This window comes from Aristolochia californica, unplaced genomic scaffold (genome assembly GCF_029961685.1).
Source record: "Aristolochia californica isolate CCGP_79_NKW_82.1479 unplaced genomic scaffold, dmAriCali1.0.hap1 SCAF_2, whole genome shotgun sequence".
In the NCBI taxonomy this organism is placed as follows: Eukaryota; Viridiplantae; Streptophyta; class Magnoliopsida; order Piperales; family Aristolochiaceae; genus Aristolochia; species Aristolochia californica.
The window spans coordinates 41324491-41352282 of NW_027181881.1; the positions used below are offsets into that span (position 1 = coordinate 41324491).

Below are 27792 nucleotides of genomic sequence, written 5' to 3' on the forward strand. Positions count from 1 at the left end.
AGTTCACCAAACTTTCTCACTCTTGAAAAGGTCTCCCGAGTCACGAATGTCAAAATATTTCTATCTATTCCATTATTATCTGACATTACTTCATTGCCATTAAAAAGAAAAAAGGAAGCAGATGACATAAACACAATGGAAAAGAGAGTTTGGAATAGAAAAAGGAAATTGAAGCAATTAGATTTAAATCAAGAAGCTAATTAGGAAAACAGATGAGGCCTAACTTACTGGAACTTGAACAAATAAGAGTTAACTATAATCATTCAATGATGGACCAATACAATGTCATTGTACAAGTCAAAGTGTTCTCTTTAACAAATTTTCAGCAGTTTACTAGAGAATTTGATTTACTTGAAACCAAAACAGTACCTGTTTAGTTCCTAACATCATAGCTGATGCTTGAACATTAAAATAGAGAATAACATTACAGCAGAAAAAGAAATAAGGAAAGCAAGGAAAGTTACAATATAATGAAACTGAATTCAGCAATAAGTGTCTGTGTAGTCGAAATCATTCAACTAACCTGAGGATTTCTACAAGTGATGTGTTAAGAATTACCCACATGCATCTTATGTTGAGATTTCACGCTCGGCTCGGTCCTGTGGACAAGTACGCTAGCCAATATATCCCAAGAGACCGGCCTATTATGGAGCGGAAGACTAACGTACTTAACCAAAGGACTAGGCCGAGTATGAAATCTCAACATCTTATAAATCAAATGAACAGTGTTCAGTGTTACAATATCTTAGAATCATGTGCCAAGCATAGAAGAAACTACCAAACTGCAAGCTCAATTCTTGGAAGTCTAATAAAAAAAATAACTACAATGAGCAAAAGTTCAACCACACCAGGCATTCTTCCCAACCCTTGTGCAGACAACAAAAAAAAGGGGGACAGAGCTGTGAAAGTTTGATTGAGAATAGATGGAATTTAGGGTTGCCTAAAACAAAAGATTTCTGTAGAGGAGCATTATTTCTTTGGAAGTGTTAGACATTCAGTGAAGCAGCAATGCCATTGGAAGAACATGTCTGTTTACTGGTTAAAATCTGTTGTTATGAAGGACATGACAATCTGATCAATCACTCTCTAATGTCAATGGCAAAGGAAGAAGGTTCCTCCTACCTCTGCAAAACATCAGACACTGCATTCTTCTCATAATCTATACCAGAATCTAGCCAGCTTCCGGGTGCAAACATTCAAGTAGAGGTGAAAATGGATACAACATCCTCAACACTTAATTTTCAAGAATTTAGAACCAAAGAGTTGATCACATAAAAAGTTCCATCTGTCAAGGAAATCTCCGTGCAGAATTATGTTTCTTATGGACTGCAGACAAGAAAAGGGAAATTGCTTCTGCTCCTAGAATTTCTTGTGGCATCTCTTAGTCTAAGTTTGAGACGATTTAAAAGCTTTGAGATTTTTCTTTTTTCCCTGATGAGCAAAGACAAAGTGATCCTTTAAGATCCGATTAAGTCGCAGGAAGATATGAAGACTGAGAAACCATATGTCGAGTCCTCTAACAGATCTGCAGCAGCAATGTATATGAAGATAGACAAACTAATGGAGCTCTTAACGATCCAGCCAGAGTAGGATCAGCAATTTGCGCTGCAGTAAGGTAAATTTAAAAACGGATTATAGGAACAGAAAACAAGAGAAGACAAAAAAGTGGATCGCGAAGAGAGCATCTGTAATAGGATATATCCAACAAAATGGGTGTCGTGTAGTCACACTCATGCTGCAATCATGGAAGACAGGAGATTGCTTTGTCCATAGGGAAATGATTTCTTTCCAGTACAAAATTACATGTCAATCCAAAAAATGGTCATGTTCCATCAAAGAGACATAATGAAAGAGAGAAGTAAATAAAAAACAGGAGGGATTTGTTTAGAGAAGAAGACAGCTCATCTGATTCATTAAGAAGATGAATATCCTCACTCAAATAAAGCCTCAATGGGAGAGAAGAACAATGAAGGGGGAGAAATTAAACCTCCTTTAATGGGCGTGATCTCATGCTCTACTTCCATTAGTAGGACAGGATGCAACGGTGGAAAAGTATAAACAAAATGGTAGGTGAGAAAGACAAAAGGAGGAAGAAAGAAAATACAGTCGCAATAAATATCAGACTAGTAGAAACAAGAAATGGTGTGACAGGCCAGGCGAAAAGATTGACCTGCATCTCCTCCTCGATGATCCAAAGCAACTCAGATTCTACCTGTCGCGCTCTTCAATCACCTCATTCTGGTGTGGAAGGCCCATTTTCCTACAAAACAGATACCGTAAAGAAGGAAACACAGAAGACTTTCTCAGCTTCATGAATAAGCTAGACTTGCTGATAATGGTATTGCCTTCTTCTTCACAGGGGCGGTTTGATCTTTGATGGCAGCTTGAACTATAAGCCCATTGGATGGAGCTAGTAGTCATGCGGAAACATAGACGGGTCACAGCCACCATGAGACCCATGCCGATTCATGGCATCCCTCTGGTTACTGCTACTAGTTCTTTCTCCACCTCCATCCATTTTACAACCCAACTGTGCAGCCGCTCCGAGATTTAGATAGACCATCCTAGAGTCCAGACTGAGGCTAACCATGGAATTGCTGCTGGGATGGGGGTCGGTGTTCATGGGCGGGTAGATAGCAGTAGGGCCAGCATTTGCTCCACCTTCCTCGCGGGAGAGAACTAGGGCGGCAGACTGGACGAGTTCGAGGCAGAGCCTGAGTTTGTTGGGTTCTATATGGGAAAGCCCAGGGACAGCCCCCTTGAAGAGGAAATCGGAGGTCAGTGATCGCAGGACATCGAGCGGCGTCACCCCGTCGGCACTCCGAACATTGGGGTCAGCGTGGTGGTCGAGGAGGACGGCCACCATGTCGGGACATACCATCTCGGCGGCTAGATGAAGCGGCGTCTTGCCGGCGGGGCCCGCCGGGTAATTGACGTCGGCTGCTCCGAGCTCCAGCAGCGCTTTCACCACCTCTCGGCTGCATTGCTTGACGGCGTAGTGAAGGGCGAGGGCCTCATCGAGGTTGAGCCCTTCCCCCATGACCATGAGCTTGACAAGCTCGACGTCGGACGAGTCGAGCGCCCTCTGCATTCGACGAATCTTCTGGTCTTCCAGATCGGCGTGCCCACCGATGTCGTGGTGGTGATGATGACGATGATGGTGGTGGGGCATGAGCGAGCGGCGGGCGAGCGAGGACTTGAGGCGGAGCTCTTCGATCTTGGTGACGACGTCGATGGGCAAATGCTTCGCCAGAACTTCTGGGGGGAGGCCGGATTTGGCGACCAGGTGAGAGCAAATGTTCCAGAGTTGGTGCATGTCTTGCTTCCGAGAAGCCATTAAAACTTTCATGACGTCCTCAATTGACGCTTTCTCCACTATGCTGGCCAATTGCTTCTGCACAGGAGAGGATAATCATGTCATCTCAGTTGAAAGTTTTCAGTGAAGCTTCTCGACATTTCAACAATTGATACATTCCTGTTTTTGCATCATTTTGGGCAAGATTGCCTATCAACAGACCTAAATAAAAAAAAATAAAAAAAAACTGGAATATTATAAGATGTCTGGAATTAGTTACCATATTGGGAGATAGAACAAGATCGTGAGATCTATATCTGGAAACTGGTGTATGTTATGCAGCAGAAATAAAAGAAATCCTGTTTAAGAAGCTAAAAAACAACTGCATGCATGCATGAATCCGAATCACATTGTTCTTTTTTCGTAAGAAAGAAAATTTCTCAAAAAAAGAGAAAAAAAGCAGAAGCCCTGAATAAATCGGTTTTCATTAGAGAAAGCAGAAGCAAAAGAAAACCACATTCAGAAAGCTAAAAACACAACCGCACGATAGCAAACTTTTAAACCATCTTCAGCTTCGAGGATGAAGTAATTTCAAAACTCCCCAGACAAACAATATTCGATAGGAAAGTTCTTTTTTTTTTCGGTGAAAAAAAAGGAGGCACTGGTTCTTCTTCCTACCAAGTTAAATTAGAAGAGGGATTTACCGACCGAGAACAATCAGCAGACAGAGAGAGGAGAAGAGGTAAGAAAGGTAGCAGAAGACACATATTATCAATATTGGCCCCAATTAGAAATTCAAGTATACAAGGAAATCTAGTGACAGTAATCCTAGATTTCCTTCACGAAGAGGATGAAGGATAAACAAGAAAAAAAGAAAAAAAAAAGCACCAACAGCAAAACCAACCAACACAGCCACTGTTAGCTCTGGGAACAGCGAATATAGAAGAAGAAAAAAGAAGAAAAAAAAAAAAGGTAGCAGCACAAGAATAATGGGAGGAGATGACAGAAAGAGAAAATTACAAAATAAGCGAGAGTCAGAATAAGAATGATAAGACAACCTGAGTAAGCAAAGCGAGCAGTTCGACCCCGAAAGATCTAGCGGCAGCGAGAGTGTCAAGGGCGAGATCAACGGCGGAAGTGCAATGGGTGTGCCAGCAGCCTCGTTCGCAACAATTAGGGCGGGGCTCGTGCTTCTGAGGCACAATTGAGACTTGCCCACTGTAGAGGAACTGGAGGAGGAGGAGAAACACCTCATAGCCGACGGAATTGACAGGGATGACATGGGAATTGGGGGAGGGAGAGGAGAGGACGCCAAGCTGAGGGTCAGGCCCGCAGAAGAACTTCCTGAAGAAGAGACTGCGAGCGGCCAAGATGCATCGATGGGCGTGGACAAGCCGCCCCTCCACACTAAAAGTGACATCACTGAAGGCCTGGCCATTGATCAAGAGATTGAGGTAGTCCAAGGAGAGGGACTTGAAGGACTCCTCAAGGCTGCTGTTCATGATGATGTAGGACAAAGCTGATGAAAGGAGCGCCCTCTACAGAATCCGGAATAAGAGAAAGAGAAACGAGGAAGGAGAAGAAGATGGGTTTTCTTTTTTCCTTGTGTGCTTCCAAATCTCGGATGGGTTAACGGGAGTAGATGCAGAAAGTTAACAGAAAGCGAAACAGGAAGAGATGGTGAAGCCAGAATCCCCTTCTCATCGTGCTTTCTCCGTATCCTTCTGCAAATGCCACTGTTGCGTTTCTTCTATCTAGGCTTTGTTCGAGTTCTGAGATTTTTTTTTTCTTTTTCTTTTTTTCTCTTCCGCTTCCGTTTAGAGAGAGAGAAATTTGGGTGGCTGGCCTGGGCGGCTGCCCTATTTAAATAATCATAAATAAAAAATGAGATAAGGAATATATGACCTCTCAAATTCAACCCGATCTTCTCCCAAATATTACGAAAACACCTAATTTTGAAATTAAAACTCAAGCATGGAATGTCATGATCGTAAATATCCCGGAAGTGTAGGTTCGAATAGATAAGAGGCCAACAAAAAAAAAGAGTGGACTCGTCGGGTCGTCGGGGAGCGTGTCGGGTGGCACTGAGGTCACCCTCCCTCAGTCTCTCTCTGTCCCCCTCTCCTTGCAACTCGCGCCTCCCTTTGAAATATAGAGCTCGCACGTGAGTCCGGATGACTGTGCAGCTGCACGTGGCAGAGTAGCTCGCTACTGAAGATATCCCGAGGATTTGATTGGAAGCGGTTGACACATCACTCACTGTCTTATGATTTGAACCCTCCGATATGACACGGTATTCGTACACGGTATTCTACCGTATTCGTCCTTCTCTCCTGATCTCCGCCGTCCGATCTGACCCGTGGGAATCGAGTCATTTAAATCGGATCCGATAACCGGAAGAGAAAGAAAAAGCCCAAAGTGGGAAGTAAAAAGCATCCCATCCATGCACATTTTTTAACAAAAAGGAACAAGATTATGAAGTGGGCCATCAACCGTGGAGATGTTTTAGCCGTCCGATCAACTTTACGTGAATAACTTCCCGATCCATGCAAATTCTAATCTCATCAAGAATCAGGGCTAAAGCGTCACTGCCTTTTTAGATTAGACAGCTGAGATCATCCGAACTTTCGGGGTCCCACCTGGTTGAAGCTAGACACGTGGGTAGGGCCCTCCCTGGAAAAAAGAGAGAAGATACAATATTTTTACGTGCTTTCTGTCAGTAAAAAACAGAGGCCCTTCTCCGTCTCCGGTGACTGCAACAAGAATTAGGGTTTTGGAGCAAGGACAGGGAGGGAAGATGAAGATAAGTGCAGGTCACATCTGGGACCCGGTTCGATGTGAAACCGAACCAGCTAGAGACCGGGTCCATCTCAGCCGGGAGTAGGCAGGTGGGCAGCTCCAGCTCGTGTTTGTTTCTGGTATGCTTTTAAAAAAGCTAGTCTCTTTGTAGCTTGTATGTTTCTTTTCTTTTTATCTTCTTATCCGTGGAAGGGATTCTTAAGGATAATACATATAGATGAATCGACATTAACGGGAAAAACAAAGGATTAAGGAGAGGTAGCTGCGAAGACTTTTTTTTTTTTTTTTTTATATTGCTTTCAATGGAGTTGGATAGTTGCAAGTCGGTGGTGCCGAGGCTGAAAACGACTCTGTGCTAACTTTTCTGGCAATGGAGGATCAGGTGAAACTGGGATGGAGACATGAGCAGCTTTTGCAGGAGTAGAAGGGCCTTCGTGGACGAATCCATCCAGTCTTTATCACAAAATTATTAGTGACAGCTTAATGCTGTAGCTGACATTCAATGGGTGAACACTTCTGTATCTCCTCACTGTGCTATGTGCCCGGACTACTAAAATTCTGTCGGGTACATGGAGGATCATCTCATTTTCCATTTCTCTTCTCTCTTTTTTTACTGTAAATACCTTAAATGCTCTCTCTATTTCCTCTTCTCTGGGTTGTTCTCACTGTCTCAATGCATTTGATTCTTGTGGAGTTCTTCTTTGGATAATATTCTTGTAAAAAATTATTAAAAAATCTAAATAAGCTCTTAAATCCTGTTTTCTCTCATAATGTACTTTTCATTCTAATGAAATTTATCAAAACATTCTTATATATAATCTGGTATGGAATATTAACCCTTATCCAATTTTTTTTCCATATAATAAATGGTAAACACGTTATCAGATAAGAATTACCCTAATGCCTAATCGGATAATATTTTTCTTATGTTTTGTTTTTAATTTAATAAATGATATGTTAACCGTTTATTATGAGAAACGATTTTCTCATTATCGTTGTCTCAACTTCTGGAAGTTGCAAAATTATATGATGAATTTCATGTTGTTAGAAATTCATGTTTAGGCTTACATGATAAGCATAAAATTGGGTGTTTGAGGGGAGGGGAGAGCCGTCATATATTTTTAAAAGATATAAAAACTAAATGATGCTTATAATATGCCTTTTATCTTTTAGAGAAAACATTGATATAACATTTATATTAAAAATGTTTTAGTATCTTAAACACGAGTCATCAAAGACCGAATGAACCTGGGACAAGGTTGGATTTGATTATCAAGGAACAGGTTTAGGTGTTCATAGTCTTCGTCGCAAACTTGACTTATGTGCAATGGTCTAGTCACATTTACACTAATGTCATTTTCTCTATCTCATTTGCACTAATCCTGACTTAAGAAAAAAAAAATTCGAAGATTGAGTCGGAAACATCCACCGGAGTCCATCTGGCACAGCTCCTCACCTCTTGCATAAGACCTCCACAAATCTCTCTTTGGTGTTGGCATATAATTATCTCTGTCCAAAGAAGAAGACAATCACAAGTCAATTTAGTCACAGCATAGATCTAACTCACTACCTACATCACCATCAACTGTCCAAAAAATCAAGTCCAACCAAATAGCAACATCCAAATGCAGTACTACCATTACCTCATCTCCCCCTCCAGCAAGTTTCTTCCATGGTTGATAGGGTAGTCATGGATTATAAAGCAACTTTCCAAGTTGAAAAGGAAAAGTGCAATCGAGAATGAGATGTTTAAATTATTGAAACCTAATTTTAAACTTAAGCCTGAGAATCAAAATATTGTGAAAAAGAAAGTGGTATTAGAGACTATTAGGGTTTGGAATTCCATTATAAGAGGTAGTTTATTAGTCATTTTCTTGTTACATTCTCCCTAAACAAAAGAGTATTCAGAACTTTAGGGAAGAACAAAATCATCCCTTTCAACTTCACATCAATTCAATCAATCTAGAAAATAATTCTGCTTATAATTAATAGATCTTCCTGTCATGCACCTCAGACTTCCCAGGAACTCAGTTCTTGCAGGTAAAAAACCAAACTGTTTTACCCAAGATAACTAAACCTACTCTAAAAAGCAAGACTTCTTGATTCTACTCTTATTAAATGCCATGATTTCTGCACTCTTTTTTCTTTCAGTTCAAAGTGGAAAATGCCAGAATGGTTTTCTCTGGAGACCCGAGCATCATTTCTGTCAGTTCCCTGAATGTGTCATAAATGCCTCTTAAAAAGAGTCTCATCACCTCATCGTCTGGCCCAACCTCTATCAGTATCTATTGGAATCAAACCAAAGTCTCCCGAGCACTTCATAACTGCATCATAATTCATCTCTTTAATCTCCAAGCTTCTGAATCAGTACCAGAGTTTGGTTGCAGTAACATATGCAATGAAGGGGGAAAAGTCACATCAGAACAGGCAAAACGAAATAAAAAAATTAGAAAAAGAAAACATTACCTCCATCTGTAAGCAGCTATATTCGAAACTAGTAAAAGTTTTCGATTTGTATAAAGCAAAAACAAGTAGACTTTCCATTTTTCCGTTTTCGGAGATGGGAAAGCTCTACTTTCACAGATGATCAATCTCATTGAATTCTTTTAATTTGTACTAATTGTTGTTTCAGTGGAGCTGCTAGTAGTTCCAAATTTACAGCCGCTTGTCTACCATTTAATGTGGGGGAAGAGAGTTCATTAATCGTAAAGCTTATGCAACTGTGTCTTTTACCTGAAGTGACTTCACCTTCTGCTACTATCTCTTCTGGGATCATTTCCACTGTTAACCGCTTCCCCTTTCAGAGGCTTGGTCTGCTGTACTGGAGAGATGGAACTGCTTACATCTTTGCCTCCCCAATTCCTTGCACACTGCAAGGGAAAGCAATTGAAATATCCAGAACTCTTTTACAGGTTGACGTCAAGCAGTTTATAGTTTTAATGGGAACGTCAATGTCAATCAATAACTGATTGGCAATATTGATTACCCTCCACTACACATAAAGGAAACTGTATTTTATGAAGACTCGTAAGTCTTCCTTTAATGAAGTCTTGTTAATGGATTCAAATGAATCTCCTGTGAATATAAATAAGTCTCATTTAAATCCATTTACAGTCTCCCATTGGAGATTCATTTGAAAGAGGAGTTGATGAGTCCTCATGGAATCAAAACCCAATACAGGGCACTGAACCAGTTCTAAAACATATTTCACAATCATCATTACCACTGATTGCCTTAATTTAAGAATAAGATCCTCTGATTAAGAAACCTAAGTTCCTTCTTGTAGTCTACACAAATGGTATAAACCATTTACAAACATACCACAGAAATAAATCTCTTTCCTCTGTTTCTCATGTCTCTTCCCTGAACACAGGCAACTTATGATATAAAAATATAGTCAGACATTACTGGTAATATATTACCAGTGTGATTTGGCCACAAATTCTACACCATCATTGAAGTTTTCTGGTCCTGCTGATAATCAGTCTAAGCCCAAAACTGCACTGAACTTCTCTCAATCAATGTACCCTTCGACAAAAACAAAAATGGGTTCATTAATTTGCTAAATGCTCCTGTCTGTAACTAGGTTTTGCATGGTGTGTATTGTTCCCTAAAAGTATTTCTGATTCTTGTATGGCGTTTTATGTGCTTAATATGATGACTCGGTAAGGCCAAAACCCTTCTTCTCTTTGAATCTTATCATAGGGTGATGCGTAGTGAGGTCTCTTCTTGAAAGCATTCTACAGGCTTCTTCCTTCTGGCAGAGAGCTATAAATCTTCCCGAGCATTTTCCATTTAAGTGGGATGAATCATGTTAGAGGTTTGTGGAGGCAGAGAGGTCAACGGCCTCTACGTGGCCGTGTAATCGAGTCAGCTTGTGACCATATCCTCATTCATTAGGGAATCATCATGTAATCCACCAAAGCAGAAGTCTCTCTTTGCTAGATATTTATGGGTTTTTTTCAACTCAGTCAGACCCATTTTGACGTGAAAGATCCATTGATGACAAGACTGGGGTTCAGTATTTCTTTGCGAGTGCTGCAAATATGGCTCTTTGCGGCAAAGCAGGGACGCCAATTGGCACCAAGTGGGTCGTGGATTTTTCTCAGAACGGAGAAAAATCGCAGGCTTTTTTTTCTTTTTTGCCATTAGTTTCAGTAAATAAACAACGAAGGTCTCCGTTTAATGTGTTCTTTATCATATATGCAGACGACCAAGGCTTTGTTTTATAGGGAATTATTAGTGGCGCAAAAGACAAGAAGTGTCCTTTAATCGGATGACCCTATAACGGGAAAACCGAGTGAATGGGCGGGGCGGCAAATTGTTTTGTAGTGCATTAAAGAACCCAGATACCTTGATTTACCATTTAAATTAGACACGATCGATGCAGGAAATGAGTGTCTTGATTCTCTCCAGCAAGGCTGCAGCAGTTCACGCAGTGTCCAATGCTTCTCCCCAGTCATAGATTCTACTGCTGTGGCCACCCGCCGGGCTGAGTTTTGTTTACGGATTACTTAAAACGGGGATGGAAGGCCGTCACAGGCTTGTTTGCCGTACGCCAAGCTCTGAGTATATTTTGGGAATGGGATGGAAGCAGGAAAGATGGGATGGGAAAGGAGTGCAATAGATTTTCAACGTGTTTCTGTGTGCGTTGTGGAGGATTATTACCTTGCGTGGTTTTCAAAGCATAGGTTTATTGGCCACTCACGTCGAGTGCTTGATTACTGGACTTTTTATTGCTGAATAAACCCGAAATCATCATCTCTTTTGTTGAATAAGAAGGATATTTTAAACTTTTAAAATAATGGTTGGGCAGTGACGGATGGGGATGACGATCGATCACTGCGAACACTTTTCGTCCATCGGTTTCTGTTGGTTTATGACACCGGTCTGCTTTCCCTTCTCTCTTTCTCTCTCTCTCTCTTTTGCAACAAAAATGTTAAAATCTGTATATTTCAATTATAGAATAACCACCTGAAAGTCTTTTAGCAGAGATGGAGAATCTGAAAAGAAATTCGTGTGGAAACGGAAAATGTGAAACCACCAGAAACTTTTATTTTTCTGAAACCTCTTGGAAACTATAGTTAGTAGTCTGTGGAGTCTATGGATATTGATTGGAGTTGTCGGGAAGGAGTAACAGCTCTAAAGAGAGCAAAGACAAAGCCACTCGCCAGAGACAAGAAGGGAAATGGATTCTTGCAAAATCCACTTTCATCATCTTTGACCTCCACCGATTAGGGCAACTCTGTCATAATGGCATTGAATGTGAGTGGAGAGAGATCATTTGTGGCTCGTCATCTTTTACTTTTCTGTAATTATTATTCTCTCGGCTAATAAGGACCCACTTTCCCTTTCCGTATATGAATCTTCTTCCTCTTCTTAATAAATATTTCTACTCTTTGTGAAAAACAATTATGCGTTTGTCGCTGCTGTTGCTATGTTGCGGGGTGGAATCAGAGAAAATCAATGGAGGATTACAGACACCGTACACAGTGAAAGAGGAAGAGACGCATTGATTAGTGGGCGACAACAACAAAAGTAAATCTCCTAATTTGGACAGCCTTGGATCCTCAATTCATCCCGGAGCAAGTTCCCCTAACCAAAGAAGCCCAGACGCAGAGCATTATTTTATTCCTTGTTCCTCTGACGCATGACAGGATATTTTCCATTACTTTGATGCATTTGGTTATGTGCATGCCACTGTTTTGATCCGGCAAATGCCAAAGTAACCCTCTAGTCCACTCACAAACTAACCTGCTTTCTCCCCGTTAGCTGTGAAATATTCCGGCCAGGCACGAAGCCAGCGAATTGGAACAACTCCTGTCAAGTTCCAGAGTGAGAAAACTCCAGATCAGGGATGAACCCTTTTGCATAAACATTAAACAAGACGATGTCGAGACTGAAGAGGGAGTAGACAAAGTCTGCAAACCTCTGAACTTGCTCATGTCTAGTCGAGTTATACTAATCCCATAAAAGCAGTTCTGACAAAGGGTTTCAATTATTAAGAATCGGACTAGTGGGAAGCTCCATCCAGACACAATAAATGTGGTCGGCAGAAGCATTAGCCATGGGTCTCGGATAAGTCTCTGATTTGACGACTCAAACCAGGTTGTGGGTTTTGAAAAAATGATTACAAGAGCTGAAATGGGCAAAGCTCCAATCTGGAAGAAACAAACCCGAAAATCGGAACCCGCACCTCCGCTTCCACTTGTCAAATCCATGATTGCCCAATTAGATGATTCATAAGACCCACCTTTCACAACCACTTCTCCGGTTCTTGTCGCTCGACTGTCTTGCACAACGTAATGGAGGTGATGGGAATGATACTAAACCCTAAACCCGATTTAAGGTAATTTTCGTTTTTTCCCGTACGTATATTTCGTATTTATTGTATGAATACGGTACGGAGGCCGTATATACGGCGGGCATTGGGGGAGAAGCAGATGAGGTGACGCATGACGGCAAGAAGAGTCAGTGAAGTGTGAGCCCCACTTGATGTGCTGTCTCCTATCCTTCCGTCCGTTCTCGGACACTCATTCTCCCTCACCAACGGCATCCGTACCCTCTCTGCACACGTGTCGAGAGGTCACTGATGGTATCCAGACAGTTTTCTGAGTTGACAGTGGCACTGACTCTCACGTGCCAGCTATTCTCTGACACGCTTGCCACACCCTCCTCTGACCTCACTCATTCCTTCTGCCTCCATCGCAGACCCACTAGTTTTCTCTTCATCCCCCCTTCTCTCTCTCTCTCTCTCCCTGCAGATTAGGGTTACAGACTGATCTTGTTTGTGCTCGTCTTCTCTCAGTTTTGTCTTCTCCTGCCTTCTGGAATCTGGGGTTTTACTCTTTTGGATTTTTTTTTCCTTGGAGGGGTGAAATACTGTTATGGAGTGGAGACTTGGATATGAGATGGGTGTACGATGATTGAATTTGAGTTGAAGTTTCGATTAGATTGACAGTCGATGCACTGGAATCAAAACTCGGAAAGCGTTGCATGGCTCATGGCAATCAAAACGTACGACCATGTTGAGACAAGAAAGCTTTACAGTTTTCTGCTACAAAGTAAGTTAAAGGGAAGGAAATGAATTTTACAGATCATGGACTTGGGAAGCGAAGCAATCTGCACTGTGTTTTCCCTTCGAAGTGAAGGATCCCCAAAAAAGACTGCAAAAGCATAAAAGTTTTCAGGATTTTAGTTGGTAATGCCAGAGACCTGTCTTTGCATGCAAATATTATCATCTTTTTTCTTAATCCTTTTTTCTTTCCGGAGTTCCTTCGTGGACGATCGATTCTAGCTTTTTTAGCTTTTTAAGTTCTTAACGAAAAAGAAAAAAGAAAAAAACCAGAGATCGCAGAAGAAGAAAACAACAGATGCTGTTGCTCCTGCCACTGCTACTATCAGTCTGAGCAGTAGAAGTTTGTGGATCGATGAAGAGAAAACGTAAAGAGAAAGCAAATTAAACTGGTAGGCGCCCGTGAATAAAGCCTTTTGGAAAGGAAAGGTAAGGAGAGGAAGGTGGAGGAGGCCAGCTGCTGGGTAGTCAACTCCACTCCCACGAATCATAGCATGATGGGACCTACCACTCAGGCGTGGAGAACGTCTCGTCAAATCAACCCCTTTTTTATTGGGCTTCGGGGTTTCCCTACATGAGGATGGCGACATTTGCATTGCAATCTGCGACGCAGTCTCAGACTCATCGAGGCATCAACTCGGAACTCACATGGTCAGGGCAATTAGGGTTTTTGGTTTGTTAATAATTTACATGAAACGTACGTGGGAAAGCTTTAGAGAAATCAGATCACTTGTGACTAAAGAGTAAATGAAACCTATTTATAATGAGACATGGCTCCATGCACAACTGGCCAAGCGATAGCATAGATCACATCTCCTAATTCCCATAATACTATGGCTTCAACAACATGTACAACTCATACATTAAGTTAAGATAAAGACTTGTAGATATACACAAAAGGCCAAATCCTCTTTCCATCGTGAAAGTTTACTTCATATCATACGATAAGTAGCAACTCACATCATACTTTAGGATCGAAAAACCTGCGGTCGATGACGATGTGGTTTGGTCCTAGTACATGGCCTAATCTTGAAACATAAGAGCAAAACAAAATGAAACCTTGATCGATCAAGAAAAAAAAAAAAAACCTACTCTATGGACCGAAGGAGAAGAGAGAAACTTTATTAAAAACTGGTTTGATTTCTACAATACGGAGAAGCTTATTAATAAGATAAGGACTCTAAATAGGTTTCGGTTATTTTGCTTTCTTTCTTATTTTAACTCTTTGAGTGGTTCTTAATTGTTAAAAACTAATTTTTTCATGTTTACTATTTATATTTTAAAATTTGAGTGGAGTAATTTTTTCAAAACTAATAATATGATATTAGAAATAGAGGTTTTGTAATGAACACAATCTCATCTCCTCAATCACATCACAAATCTATTCTCTTTTTTTTTCATAGTTATGTTGGATAGGTGTTGTTTCAAGATCCTCAGTAGTACTCCATCTGGTTGTGATGATAACAAACAAATGTGTTGAATTTATGACCTCATGATTAGAACCTCGAGAGAAGGAAAGAAGAAGAGAATGAGAAAAGTGAGCACGGGTAAGTAAAGGAGAAAGAGAGAAAAGAGATAGAGCATTTTGGTTAAGAGAGCTTGGATGAATTGAGAGAAGGGGAGAAAGACATGATGCTTCACCCCAAGCCAAGGGTATTTACTTATAGTTTTTGAAAGGATATTACAATTTCTATAATGTCTTTAAGGCTACAATTTTACATGAGAAAAGACATAAGTAGACATGTTCTCTTTGACTAATTACACCTTTGTGTCATCTTTATGAGATGACACCTTTTTTACTATCAATCCACTCCTCTTGGACACGTAGGCCTTCACCATACTCCTATGAGCTTGAGCACATCTTCTAACAAAATGAAACTAATCATGTGTTGGTGAACAAAATTTTAAATCAATATGAGGCCTTAAAACACATGTTGTTCAACAAAGCTAATCATCCTCACAAGAAATGATAGAAGACATATTGGAGACAAGTTGTTCAAACAAAAAAGGTGTTGATCAAATGAGAAATAACCAAAGATGGATATGGAAAAAAATTATTCGAACAAATTAGCAAGTTGTTCAAACAAGATTTGGCATTAGAAGGCTACTAGACGGAAGTTGTTCGAACATGATTTGGCTTCAGCGAGCTATTTGAAGGAAGTTGATCAAACAAGGTTGGTTATTGGAAAAAAGTTTAGCAATAGTAAGTTTCTAGTATAGAATATTTTATCAAGCAAAACTTGTCGCCGGAACAAGATCTCTTCTTGGAATAAAGTGTGCATAGAGAGTGCAAAGGGAATCTTCCAATCTTTAATATGTATTCATTAAGTTGTCAAACCATGTAAAAACCTACCATTGTGATCTACAACTCAAAAAATAAATAAAAAAAATTCTTAACTTTTTAGCTTAATTTTTATCAATTTTTGCTATAGGACAAGTTAAAAGGACTCTATCATGCACAATCGGCTACTTTTTTTAATGTCAAAATTAACTTATCTATGCGACTTTTCACCTTATTTGTCTTTTATGGAAACATGCCACTATAACCATGACCTTACCAAAGAAATCTTATACTCTAAAATCATTTGGGAGGACGATTTGGAGATTAGAAGCTCAAATCCATCTTAAAAAGTTAAGTACACTAGTGCTCTTAATTTGATATATTTTATTTATTTTACTAGTGTTGGAATCAATCTTTTTGGTTGTCAAATTTTACACTATCTAGCAAGAGAACTTGAGCTTTGATTTTCAAATTTGACATTTTGTTGATTCATAATTTTTTGGAAGAAGGGTGCATACCTACATGAACAAGGAAGGCCCACATGTCCAAGTGTGTGGATGATGGGTTCAAATCCACAAGACCAAGGAAGGCCCACACATCCAAGAGAAAGAAGATGGGCTCAAGCCCACATATCAAAGATAAGGCCCTTATACATACACAGTGGTGGCATGTAATTAGTTTAAGTTTCAATTATATTATTATAATATTAAAATCTTATTCATCTGTAAATTGAGCCTTGTGGGGAGGGATAGGACATAAGTCCATCACCTCTTATTTTCCTTTTGTTTTTTCCCAAATATGTCATCTCCCTTTTTCTCCATGAGCTAATCCATGGAGTCTTGAAAATTGTAGAATTTAGAATCCCATGAGAAAAAAATTTTGATCAACGAGGAAGAAGAAGAAGAAGAAGAAGAGAGAGAGACAGGAGAAGAGAAGAAGAAAAACGTAGAAGGAGAGAGTTTGGATTAAGGGAATAAGGGTTTGCGACAAATAAGAAAGAGGAAGGTTGGACAAATTTGTGGAAGAAGAGGAAAGGGCTTCAATGCTCTACCTCTTAGTCAATATCTTTATTTATAGTTTTACAATGCCCTTAGGGCTACAACTTGATAAAACAAAACACATAAAAGGAACACATATTTACACTTCTATGCCATCTTTATGGAAAATATCATATTTTACACATATGTCACTCCTTTGACGTGTGGGCTTCTCGTCTTGAGCTTGTGGGCTTGAGCTCATCTTCCAACTCTCCCCCTCAAGTTAAAGGAGAAAAGACATCATAAATACCACGTTTGCCACATATAAAAGATAGAATTTTAGATGTAACGGGTTTACTGAAAATATCAGTTACTTGCTCTTCAGATGAAACATGTTTGAGGGAGATCATTCCTACTTGAAACTTCTCCTGTATAAAGTGACAATCCACCTCAATATGTTTAGTTCTTTCATAGAAGACTGGATTTGAAGTAATATGAATGGCTGCTTGGTTATCACAATGCAGACCCATGGAACCTCTTTTATAAAATCCTAATTCGATAAGAAGGGTCCTAATCGACAAGAGTTCACTAATTGTATGGGTTATAACTCTGTATTCTGCTTCGGTGCTAGATCTTGCAACCACATTTTGTTTCTTTTCCATGTAACCAAGTTCAATCTAACAAGACTACAATATCTCGATGTAGATTTCCTATCATCAGGTGATACAACCCAATCTACATCTGAGAAGCCTTCTATGTTGAAGTGCCCATGTTTTTTATACAGCAATCCTCTTTCCGGAGCTCCTTTTAGGTATCGTAATATTCTCTCTAAGGCCAGCCAATGGGTAATTTGTGGTTTGTGCATGAATTGACTCACCACACTTACATCATATGATATGTCTGGTCCAGTTACCATGAGATAGATCAATTTTCCCACGAGTCTTTGATATTTGCCGATATCAATATCTTTTCTAGTCATGACACACAATTTTACATTTGTATCCATTAGAGTGTCAACTGGTCGACAACCCTTCATTCCTGTTTCTTCAAGGAGATCCAAGATATATTTTCACTGAAACATTATTATCCCATGCTTGGATTTAAGAACTTCTATGCCCAAAAAATATTTAATCATACCCAAATCTTTAGTCTTGAATTCTTGACATATTATATTCTTCACTTCTTGTATGTTCTGAGTATCATCACCGGTTAAGATAATATCATCAACATATATAGCCAATAATATTTACCCTTGACAGTATCTTTAAAATATACTGAATGATCGATCGAGCACCGATGAAAACCAAACCGTAGAAGTATTTGACTAAATTTATCAAACCAAGCCTGAGGGGACTGTTTAAGCCCATATAAAGATTTTTTTAACCGACATACCGACTCCCCTCGACAACATAACCAGGTGGTTGAACCATATAAATTTTCTCACGTATACCACCATTTAAAAAGGCATTTTTGACATCCAATTCATATACGGGCCATGATGAGTTACCAACAATAGATAAGATGATACGTACTGAATTCAATTTCGCAACAGGAGAGAAGGTCTCCTCATAATCTATCCCATAGCACTGAGTATAACCTTTAGTAATGAGTCGAGCTTTAAGACGAGCAACCGATCCATCCGAGTAATGTTTTATAGAAAACACCCATCTACAACTAGGGGTGGCATCGAGCCGAGCCGAGCCCGAACCTGCTTATGTTCGAGCCGAGCTTGATTTAAATATTTTGTGCCGAGCTTCGAGCCGAGATCGAGCCTCAACATACATTTAAAACTTTTCAAAAATATATATTGAATAAAATGTATATAAAATTATGCATACATTTTACATAAAATTGGGCATGACCTCTACATAAAATTGGGCATAACTTATATATATAATACGTGTATAAGATTGGGCATAACCTCTACTTAAAATTGAGCATAATCTATATATATAATACTTGTATAAAATTCGGCATGACCTCTACTTAAAATTGGGCATAATCAATATACATAATACCTGTATAAACACTCCATAAACACTCCATAAAATTGTCTATACATTCCATATATACTCCATGAAATTTTTTATACACTCCATAAAATAGTCTAAACACTCCATACACTGCATAACATTATAAATAAACTCCATACAATAATCAAACACAACAAAATTAATTGAAATATCACTATCAATTTACAATCACCCAAATAAAAACTATAAATCCTTTAAATAAAATCCTATTACTATTACAGACTTACTAGAAAATTACAAGAAATATTTTAAATTTTTCTTAGGAAAGTTAAATGGACCTCTTATTGCCTTTTCTAAGGAAATAAATAAAAATAAATAATTAATCTAATATATTATTATACTTATCGATAAATTTTTAATCACATAAAATGTCAAACACAAAATTGCTATGAAAATTGCCTCATGCTCAAAGTATTATATCATTAATTGTCAAATACTTATTCAAAATTTTTCTATATGGTTTTCTAACCCATCTTGGCAAGAAAATCTTACTTAGAAAATTATATGATTTTTTGAAAAGAATTTATATTTAGAAAAATATTTTGAAAAAACATGAGGCACTAATGGTCCCTATATTTCTACTAAAAATGTCTTTTCAACATTTATTGAAAAAACCACTAATAGTCTCTAGAAACGTATTTCTACTAAAATATCTTTTCAATTTCTTTAAGAGTCATGAGGAAGGGACAAAGAGTTTTTTTTTCCTTGTTTATGATCTCGCACGTAGGGGTGGCTTTGAATAAATTATATATAAAATTATGCATACATTTAAAAAAAATATAATGATAGGGGAGGTTCGGGATTGAATTTCAATAATGGATTAAAATGCACCAATATTAATATTTTTTACTCCAATTGTTGTCTAGCTTGTTATGTAATTTTTGAATCTGGCCATAATTTATTATGGCCTTCTTAGTGCCCCTAGATGAAAATTTATATTCTAGGAAAAACTAAAACTATTTTTCCTATGATACATATTCCCAAAAAAACTTTTAAATAAAATCTTATTACTATTAGTGACTTATTAGAAAATTACAAGAAATATTTTAAAAATTTCTTAGGAAAGTTAAATGGACCTTTTATTGTCTCTTCTAGGGAAATAAATAAAAATTAATAAATTTTTAATTAAATAAAATATCAAACACAAAATTGCAATAAAAATTGCTTCATGCTAAAAGTATTACAGCATCAACTGTTAAATACTTATTCAAAAAATTTCTATACAGTTTTCTACCCCATCTTGGTATGAAAATCTTACTTAGAAAATTATATGATTTTTAATAAAAAATTTCAATTAGAAAAATGTTTTAAAAAAATGAGACACTAAAAGTTTATAGAAACTTATTTTTAAATTTTTTCCAGAGGAAAAAGTTTTTTTTTTATTTTACCTTATGATCTCGCACGTCCGAAATCGCACGTGCGAGATCATCTTCGTGCGAGGGAGGGGGGAGATTATTTCTCCCCTAATTTCTCCCCTGAACTTAGGTTCTGGTTTTTCGCCGAGATGACGAGGAGGGAAGGGGTTTACGGCGCCGGGGAGGAACTATCGTCGGGGATGACGGCTGCGACGGAGGCGGCGGCGACGTAAGCAGCAGTGATGGAAGCGATGACGAAAAAAACAGAGGCGATGGTGAGGAGAAGAAGAAATCGAATAGACGGCCACAGAGGCGGCTGACGAGCAACTGCGACAGCGGTAGAGATGGCCGACAAAAAGCTGTGACGGCGGTAGAGGCGGCGACAACAGCCGATGGGAGGGGTCGGCGGTGACGAGGGGAGGAAAAAATTTTTCCCCCCTCACTCTCGATCCAGCTCCCGCTCCCCCGCTCACGATCCCGATACCGATCCGACTCACTTCGAGCCGGCTCGCGAGCCGACGAACCGAACTTGGCTTCGATCGATCTCGGCTCGTTAAGGTAAACGAGCCGATTTCGGTGCTCGAGCTCGATAGATAACGAATCGAACCGAGCCGGTACCAAACCGAACTCGAGCCTCTCGCGAACAGGCTCGGTTCGAAGCCACCCCTATCTACAACCAACCAGTCTTTTACCTTTCGGGAGTGATGCTAAGGACCAGGTTTGATTTTCATATATGGCGTGCATTTCTTCATCCATAGCCACCTTCCATCATGGATGCTTTAGGGCCTTCTGATATGACTGTGGAATGGAAGTTGAAGAAAAAGAAACAAGGAACTGAAATTACTCAAAAGACAAGCAATGATGAGATACATAATTTGAGATAGTATGCGAAGTAGTATAGGAACGGCGTTCCTTTCTTAAAAAAATAGGCCTAGTATCAAATTCAAGCTCAAACATAGGAGGAGAAAGACTTACCTTTGGTGGATCCGACAACTCCATAGGTGAAGGTATGGCCGGTGCGTCAGGGTGTGGATTAATATCATATTGAAAGGTACAAGCGGACAAGGAGTGGTAGAAGGAAATGTCCATCCTGGAGGAGCATCATGGGAAGAACAGGAGGTGTCCTCAAAGAAAGTCACGTCCCGAGAAACAAGCACCCTCCGAAGGGTAGGATTGTAACAAACATAACCTTTTTGGGTGCGATAGTACCCCAAAAAATACACCACATAGACCGAGGATCAAGTTTATTTTTTTGTGGGGAAGTAACAAGAACAAAACATGTACATCCAAACACTTTAAGAGGAAGAGAAAACCGATTTTCACAATGAAATAAAACATAGTGAGTTTTATTATGAAGAACCGATGAAGGTTACCTATTAATAAGAAAGCATGTCGTAAGTATAGCATGAGGCCAATAAAAATAGGGTACCTTCATGGAGTAGAGGAAACCCCAAACAATTTCAAGAAAGTGACAATTCTTCCTTTCAGCAACATCATTTTGTTGAGGGGTATAGGCACAAGATGTTTGAGGGATATGCCTATTACCCTCACAAAATGATTTGAATTCATTAGAAAAATATTCTTTAGCATTATCAGACCTAAGGATTTGAATTTTCTTCCCAAATTGTGTCAATACCATAACATAAAAAATTTTAAACAGAGGAAGAATTTCTAAATGTTTTAAACAAATATAACCAAGTCACTCAGGTAAAATCATCAACAAAAGTGACAAAATATTTAACTTCAGAAATGTTTGAGACACATAAAGGTCCCCAAACATAAAAAGGAATTAACTCAAAAGGAGCAACACTTGTAGTTGTAAGATGAGGAGAATATGTACTCCTAATGTGTTTACTTAATTGACAAACCTCACAACTGAAAGTAGAAAGTATTTTTAAAGACGAAACCAAAAAACGAAGTGAAGAGGTAGACGGATGACCAAGCTGGTTGTGTCAAAGTTGGGACAAACAAAACATCTTGAAGAGGAATAGATGAGGTAAGAGAAGAAGAACCTTTGCCAAGGACCTTAGTTTGGGTACCATTAGCAATAGTAACTAATTTCTAAGGAAGACAAGGAGATAATGACTAAAACAAGTGTTTGTTACCTGACAGATGTTCGGAGGCCCCAGAGTTGATGATCCAAGAGAAAGAGGATGAAGTGGAAGACAGCATACCTAAGGCAATAGTGGTAGCAACAGTAGATAATAGAGGATTCCATTAAGGACTTCATCTTTTGAAATGCAACATAGTCTTCAATAGTAAGAGTCACATTTCCGGAGTGGGAGTCAGCCTTTTTTCATGTTTCTCAACATAATAGAGATTGGGTTAGTCGTGGCCCAATCAGGCTTGCCATGAATTTTCTAACATGTTTTCACAAGGTGGTTCTAACCACCACAATAAGTACAAATTCGAGGCTCAGTACGGGAATTATTCGGACCCGTTCAACCACCTCTATTTTATGCCCCCCTCATAGTTCTGCCCCCTCTCATATTTCTTCCCGTCCACGGTATGAGGATGATGTACCCCAATTTTCAGAGAACATAGCTAATGGAGCATCAATAGGATGAGGGGATGGATCAGGGATCCGTAGTAACGTAGCACTGATGTCATCAAAATGGAAGAGCGGAGAAACGTAGAAGGTGGGTCTTTGCAACCTCAAGGTAAGGCTTAATATTTGACAAGTAAATAGAGCTATTTTCCATTCTTGGACAAGGCCCCGAAACTGGGCCAAAAACTCATGAATGTTATCTTCGTGTTTAGTATGTAGCATACTTTGTAATACATCATATACTCTTTTTAAGGAGGCAGTACTCAAGTAGAGCTTAGCACAAGTGTCCCAAATATTTTTGGTTGTTTCCAAGTGAACCACATTGTTAGCTACATGCTCTTCCATGTTATTGATAAGCCAACTGATAACCATGTTATCATTTTTAACCTACGTGTGGTAGGCTTCATCTTCTTCATCAATCGGTGGAGAGATTTTGATAACATGACTTAGAAGGTCACGAGTAAGGAGAACCCTCCGTACCAATTGTGACTAGCTAAGGCAGTTGGAAAGACCTCTTAGTGGAATCGTAGTAATGCGGAGTATGTCACTTTTATTACTGGTGTGTCCACTCTCCATGATGAGGCAAGGCAAATGTGAAGGTCAAGGGCAGGGACCTTCTTCAAACAACAATCACTCAATGTAATTTGAAGAACTCGTGGACCAAATCAATCACCAACAATAGAGAAAAAAGGAGAAAATAATTTCTTCACGAGAGTAAGCTCCAAATTATCAACAAATTTGTGCTTTTGGCAAGTGATAATAAGATTCAACTTTCACTCAATTCTTCTTATATACTTAAAGGAAAAACAAAGAGGAGAAGGTAGATGCAACTGCTTTGGCCTTAATCCAAATTCCAACACAAATCGAGAGTAAAAAATATTTAGAGAAAATTTAGAGGCAAATACAGACACACGGAAACAAATTTATCTTCAGTTCATGGGAATACTTAAATGTAAAAAACTGCAGTTGTTGAAGTTCAAGAGCAACAAAAATAATAGGGAAAAGTGATTGTCGGAATTTCATCAAACATATAACGGTCATCCAACAACATAACACAATTCTACGGACAACATCAAGTGGGTAATTTATAGCAACATCTGTTGGAATTCCACCTCAAATAAAATTGATCCAAGTTACATAAAGGTAACTAAATCTCAAAATATCAATCTTGATAAAACACAAGTAGCAACTGATCTTAATCAAGCTTGTAATTGATCTACACGAAGATCAAGATTATAACATCATTTTAGTCATAAAATAAATCTTCACAACATATGAAGATTATCTTGACTTGATGTGATTCAAAGTTCAAGAAGAAGAAGAAAAAAACGTAGAGGAGTATGTAAATAAGAAGAAGAAAAAAACTTAAAGAAGAAGAGAATTAACTTATCTCTTCATGGTTGAACTCCTTTTACCAACTTCGTGGACATGTTTCATAACTACTTCATCTATTGGGATCCTAAACTCCTTGCTCTAATACAATGTAAAATTTAGGATCCCATGAAAAGAACTTTATATCAACGAGGAAGAAGAAGAAGAAGAAGAGAGAAATGAGAGGAGAAGAAGAAGAAGAGAGTTTGGATTAAGGGAAGAAGGGTTTGTGTCAAATAAGAAAGAGGAAGGTTGGACGAATTTGTGGAAGAAGAGGAAAGGGCTTCAATGCTCCACCTCTTAGCCAATGCTTTTATTTATTGTTTTACAATGCCCTTAGGGCTACAACATGTTAAAACAAAAGACATAAAAGGAACACATATTTATACCTTTATGCCATCTTTATGAAAAGTACCATATTTTACACATATGTCACTCCTTTGACGTGTGGGCTTCTTGTCTTGAGCTTGTAGGCTTGAGCCCATCTTCTAACAAAAACAACATGGTATAAGAGCATTAATTTTCAGGACTCACATGTATAGTTTTAAGGATTCCAGAAACCCTTTTTTTTTTTTTGGTCATATTGTTGTTTCATTTTTCGTCATTGTTGGAACATCATTTTTTTATATCGTTACTTTGGTTCTCTAGCCTCAAAATAATTTCACATCTTCATCGTGTGTTGATCCATAAGAAGCAATTCTCAACCCACCTCGAATTATCCAGTTTGATCTAGAGAAACTCTGAACTAGCTTCTATAACCATCCAACTGGAATCCCACTGGAGAGGTCGAGCAGGACGTAATCTCCGATTAGGCGATCGAGATTAATAATTTGGTCCCTACTATTGCAGTGCAGAGTTACCACTGTCACAACCCACTTATATGATCATTGAATGTTCTTGACAAATTCTTCCTCGAAGAAGGTATCATCATCAAAGCTAGTGTTGGCTACTCTCCAAATTGGTTGACCTTTCAATGTCGAAATCTCGAAAGAGCGTGTTCTTGGAAATTTTGGGGTCATCCTACCGAACAAAGCAAATTGATCCCAGTGCCGAACGAGGCGAAAGACAACAACTCATTCATTGTCTATTCTTCATTTCGAGGAAGGAGACAAGATTGCAGAAGCTAATGTATCAGATGAAGGAGGTGACTGAGAGACGAGTGACTGAGAGCAATACAAGCAAGTCGTAGCCACTACCATCTCTCAACTTTTCAAAGACTGAGAGGAGATAAGCAATGAGCATCACAGAAGCAGCTTTCCTTCCTTTTGGCAAAAGAGCAGCTTTTCAGAAAGAAATCAAAAGCATTTTTCCCAGACCTGCTTGCAAAGCGACTTCTTTTTTATCTCGAGGTCATCTCTGTTGACAGCGCACAAACCGCCACCGTTGCATGGGCCAACTACCGCACTCACCAACTAGGAGTCAAGCTTCGCACAAGGGACTCGGCTGAGTTATTTCTGGAAAATTGTCATGCTGGTGGAATTGTTCTGCTTCTTCTATCCAGTGAATCCATTACTATGCATTGCTGGTTTGAATGTCCTCTGTCAGACAAGCTTGCCAATTACAAAAATGGTGCATCATCATTATTGGAAAGCTCTCTGCTGGATTGATTTCTTTTGAAAAGTTTCTCCGGTATCTCTGTTTTTTGGAAAGTCTATGTCGTGGTTGTATCACCACTGGGTTGCCAGTTTGGGAGGGCGAAGATGCCTGCCAGATTGATTTTTCCATTGCTATTTCTGGTGTAAGAAATCTCTATTTTTTGTTCAGAAAGATCCCGCTCTGCTCGGCAATCACCAACACCATTTGGGAAAGACGACCGCTGATTGATCCTACCAAGTTAGGTAAATGTTGTTTTAATCGAGTGAGATCACCTAGTGAGTCGGACCAGCGTTCCCCTTGGGTTAACTCAGACCAACTCAATTCGAGTCAACTCGGTCCTAAATAGTTTGATTTGGCCATCTCATCTTGATCTCTTGACTCGACATGACTCATTTATTGACTCAAAATATTATTACTCGGTTAGCATATTAAGGATTTTAATTATTTGGTACGTGTTATTTGGGCTCTGGCCCATATTCATTGTTACTATTGTGTCTCTCTGATTCAAACATTATTATTGAAGAAGGACTTCTTAGTTGTTGATTGTTGTTAGCATTGATTACTTTGATGAAGAAGAAAGTGCATGGTGGCCCCATATTATTATCTTCTGATGATTACCTTTTACCCCCTTATTTGGTATTATTACTCCTACTATTTGAGAGTTGATGCATTGTGTTGGGACATCATGATGAAGGAGTTTATTACTACACTTCTAAGCAATGCCTATAGACCCACTACCTTCAGAGGATAGGAGTGTGCCCAACATCCAACATGAGTCATGTCTATTATTCACCCAAGAGGTGTTTTTTTTAGCTACCTTGAGAAAGTGGGTAGACATTGTGCCCCACAGTAGGGTTACGTTTCTACCTGTGAAATTGAACGAAAAAGTATTTTTGACTATGACCATTTAACTGGAGTACAAAGCTTTGTCTTATGGGTATGAGTGATTTTACTCTCTTATATATTATGTTAGTAAGGTCTCTTGGCAAAGAATAACCACCAGCTTGAGGGGGACTATTGGAAGATATGATGGACTACCATTTTATACAGGAAAATCCTATACACCATTTGCAGCATGTTAGGCATTCATAATATTCTCTTACCCCTAGCTTGAGGGGGTGTATTAGAAGATGGGTCCAAGCCCACACAACCAAGGAAGGCCCACATATCCAAGAGAGGTAGTAGATGGGCTCAAAACAGTCAACTCATGCCTAACTTGATAAATTAACTCATGCCAGATTTGACAAATTTACTATAGTTGTTATCCGCGTTGGGTTCACATGATGTGAAAGTGATCACTAGGTCATTACAGAAACAACTACAAATGATATGATTCTTATAGTTTTTTATGTTAATGATATTGTTATCACTAAAAGTGACACAAAAGGTATTTACCAAATGAAGAAAGATTGGAATAAAGAATTTCAAACAAAAGTACTAGGACTAAAATATTTCTTGGGTACATAAGTTCTTCAATCCAGTTACAAATTTTTTTTGTCTCAAATGAAGCATGTCCTTGATTCGTGAAAAGAAATTGGAATATGGAACTCAATGTTAAGTTATGTGTTGAATTAGGTTATAATGTTGATGTTGACAAATTCCAACGGTTGCTTGAAAAAATTATCTATCTTACAATTACAAGATCAAATCTCTTATTTTGTAAGTATCATCAGTCATATTATGTATCAACCTTAACAATCGCATTGAAGAGAACTTGTTGGTGTTTGAAGAAAAATCCAGGTCAAAGATTGTTATACAAATGTCATGGGCATACTAATATCAAAGGTTTTGCATATGCGGATTGGGTTAGTTCTCCTGATAATAGAAAACTGATTTCTGGTTATTTTACAACTAGAGGAGGAAATCTAGTCACATGGAGAAGTAAAAATTAAAGTGTTATGGCGAGATCAAGTGTTGAGGTGGAATATAAGGCCATGACACATGCAGTAAGTGGTTATAGCTGAAATCATTATTAGAAAAACTTGGTTTCCCAATAACCATGACCATGCAACTCCGTTGTGACAATCAGGCGGCCATTTATATTGCAATCAACCCAGTCCTCAATAAAGAACAAAGCACATTTAAATAGATTATCATTTTGTTCAGGAAAAATTATAAGTCGATGTCATATTTATACTATACATTCCTTCTATTGAAGACCAGAAATAGAAGAGTCTTACATGATTCTCATAGTAAGAAGCCTCATAGAGCCAGGATTAATATGGTAGAGTCTTACATGAGTTTCATAGGAGGAGGTGTCACAGAATAGTTTTACTTAAAGGTGTTTTAGTTATGTTAGTATTTTATTTATATTCAGTTATTCAATTATTCTAGGACTTATCTTTTAGTATTTAACTTTGGGTATAACTAGGATAAAGGTAGTTTAAATGTAATAGGATTCTATGTGTTTCCTCTATTATAAATAGAGGTTCATTGTACTCAAATTACATCAAGCCAATGAA

The 27792-nt window shown here is 38.7% G+C and overlaps 1 protein-coding gene across 1 annotated transcript; it reads right to left on the reverse strand.

The window, feature by feature from the left end:
* Positions 1–1666: 1666 nt before the first annotated feature.
* Positions 1667–5112, reverse strand: LOC137955948 (BTB/POZ domain and ankyrin repeat-containing protein NBCL-like). The gene is made up of 2 exons (XM_068803184.1): positions 4354–5112; positions 1667–3394 (listed from the first exon to the last, which is right to left on the reverse strand). The coding sequence occupies exons 1-2, from the start codon at positions 4795–4797 to the stop codon at positions 2411–2413; spliced, it is 1428 nt and encodes a 475-aa protein (XP_068659285.1). The 5' UTR covers positions 4798–5112; the 3' UTR covers positions 1667–2410.
* Between the last annotated feature and the right edge of the window lie 22680 nt (positions 5113–27792).

Bases quoted from the DNA above. Each gene is read 5' to 3' on its own strand.
- LOC137955948 (XM_068803184.1), bottom strand. From the start codon at position 4,797: ATGAACAGCAGCCTTGAGGAGTCCTTCAAGTCCCTCTCCTTGGACTAC. The intron at 3,395-4,353 runs GTTGTCTTATCA...TCTCCTGTGCAG, and splicing joins TGCTCGCTTTGCTTACTCAG to AAGCAATTGGCCAGCATAGT.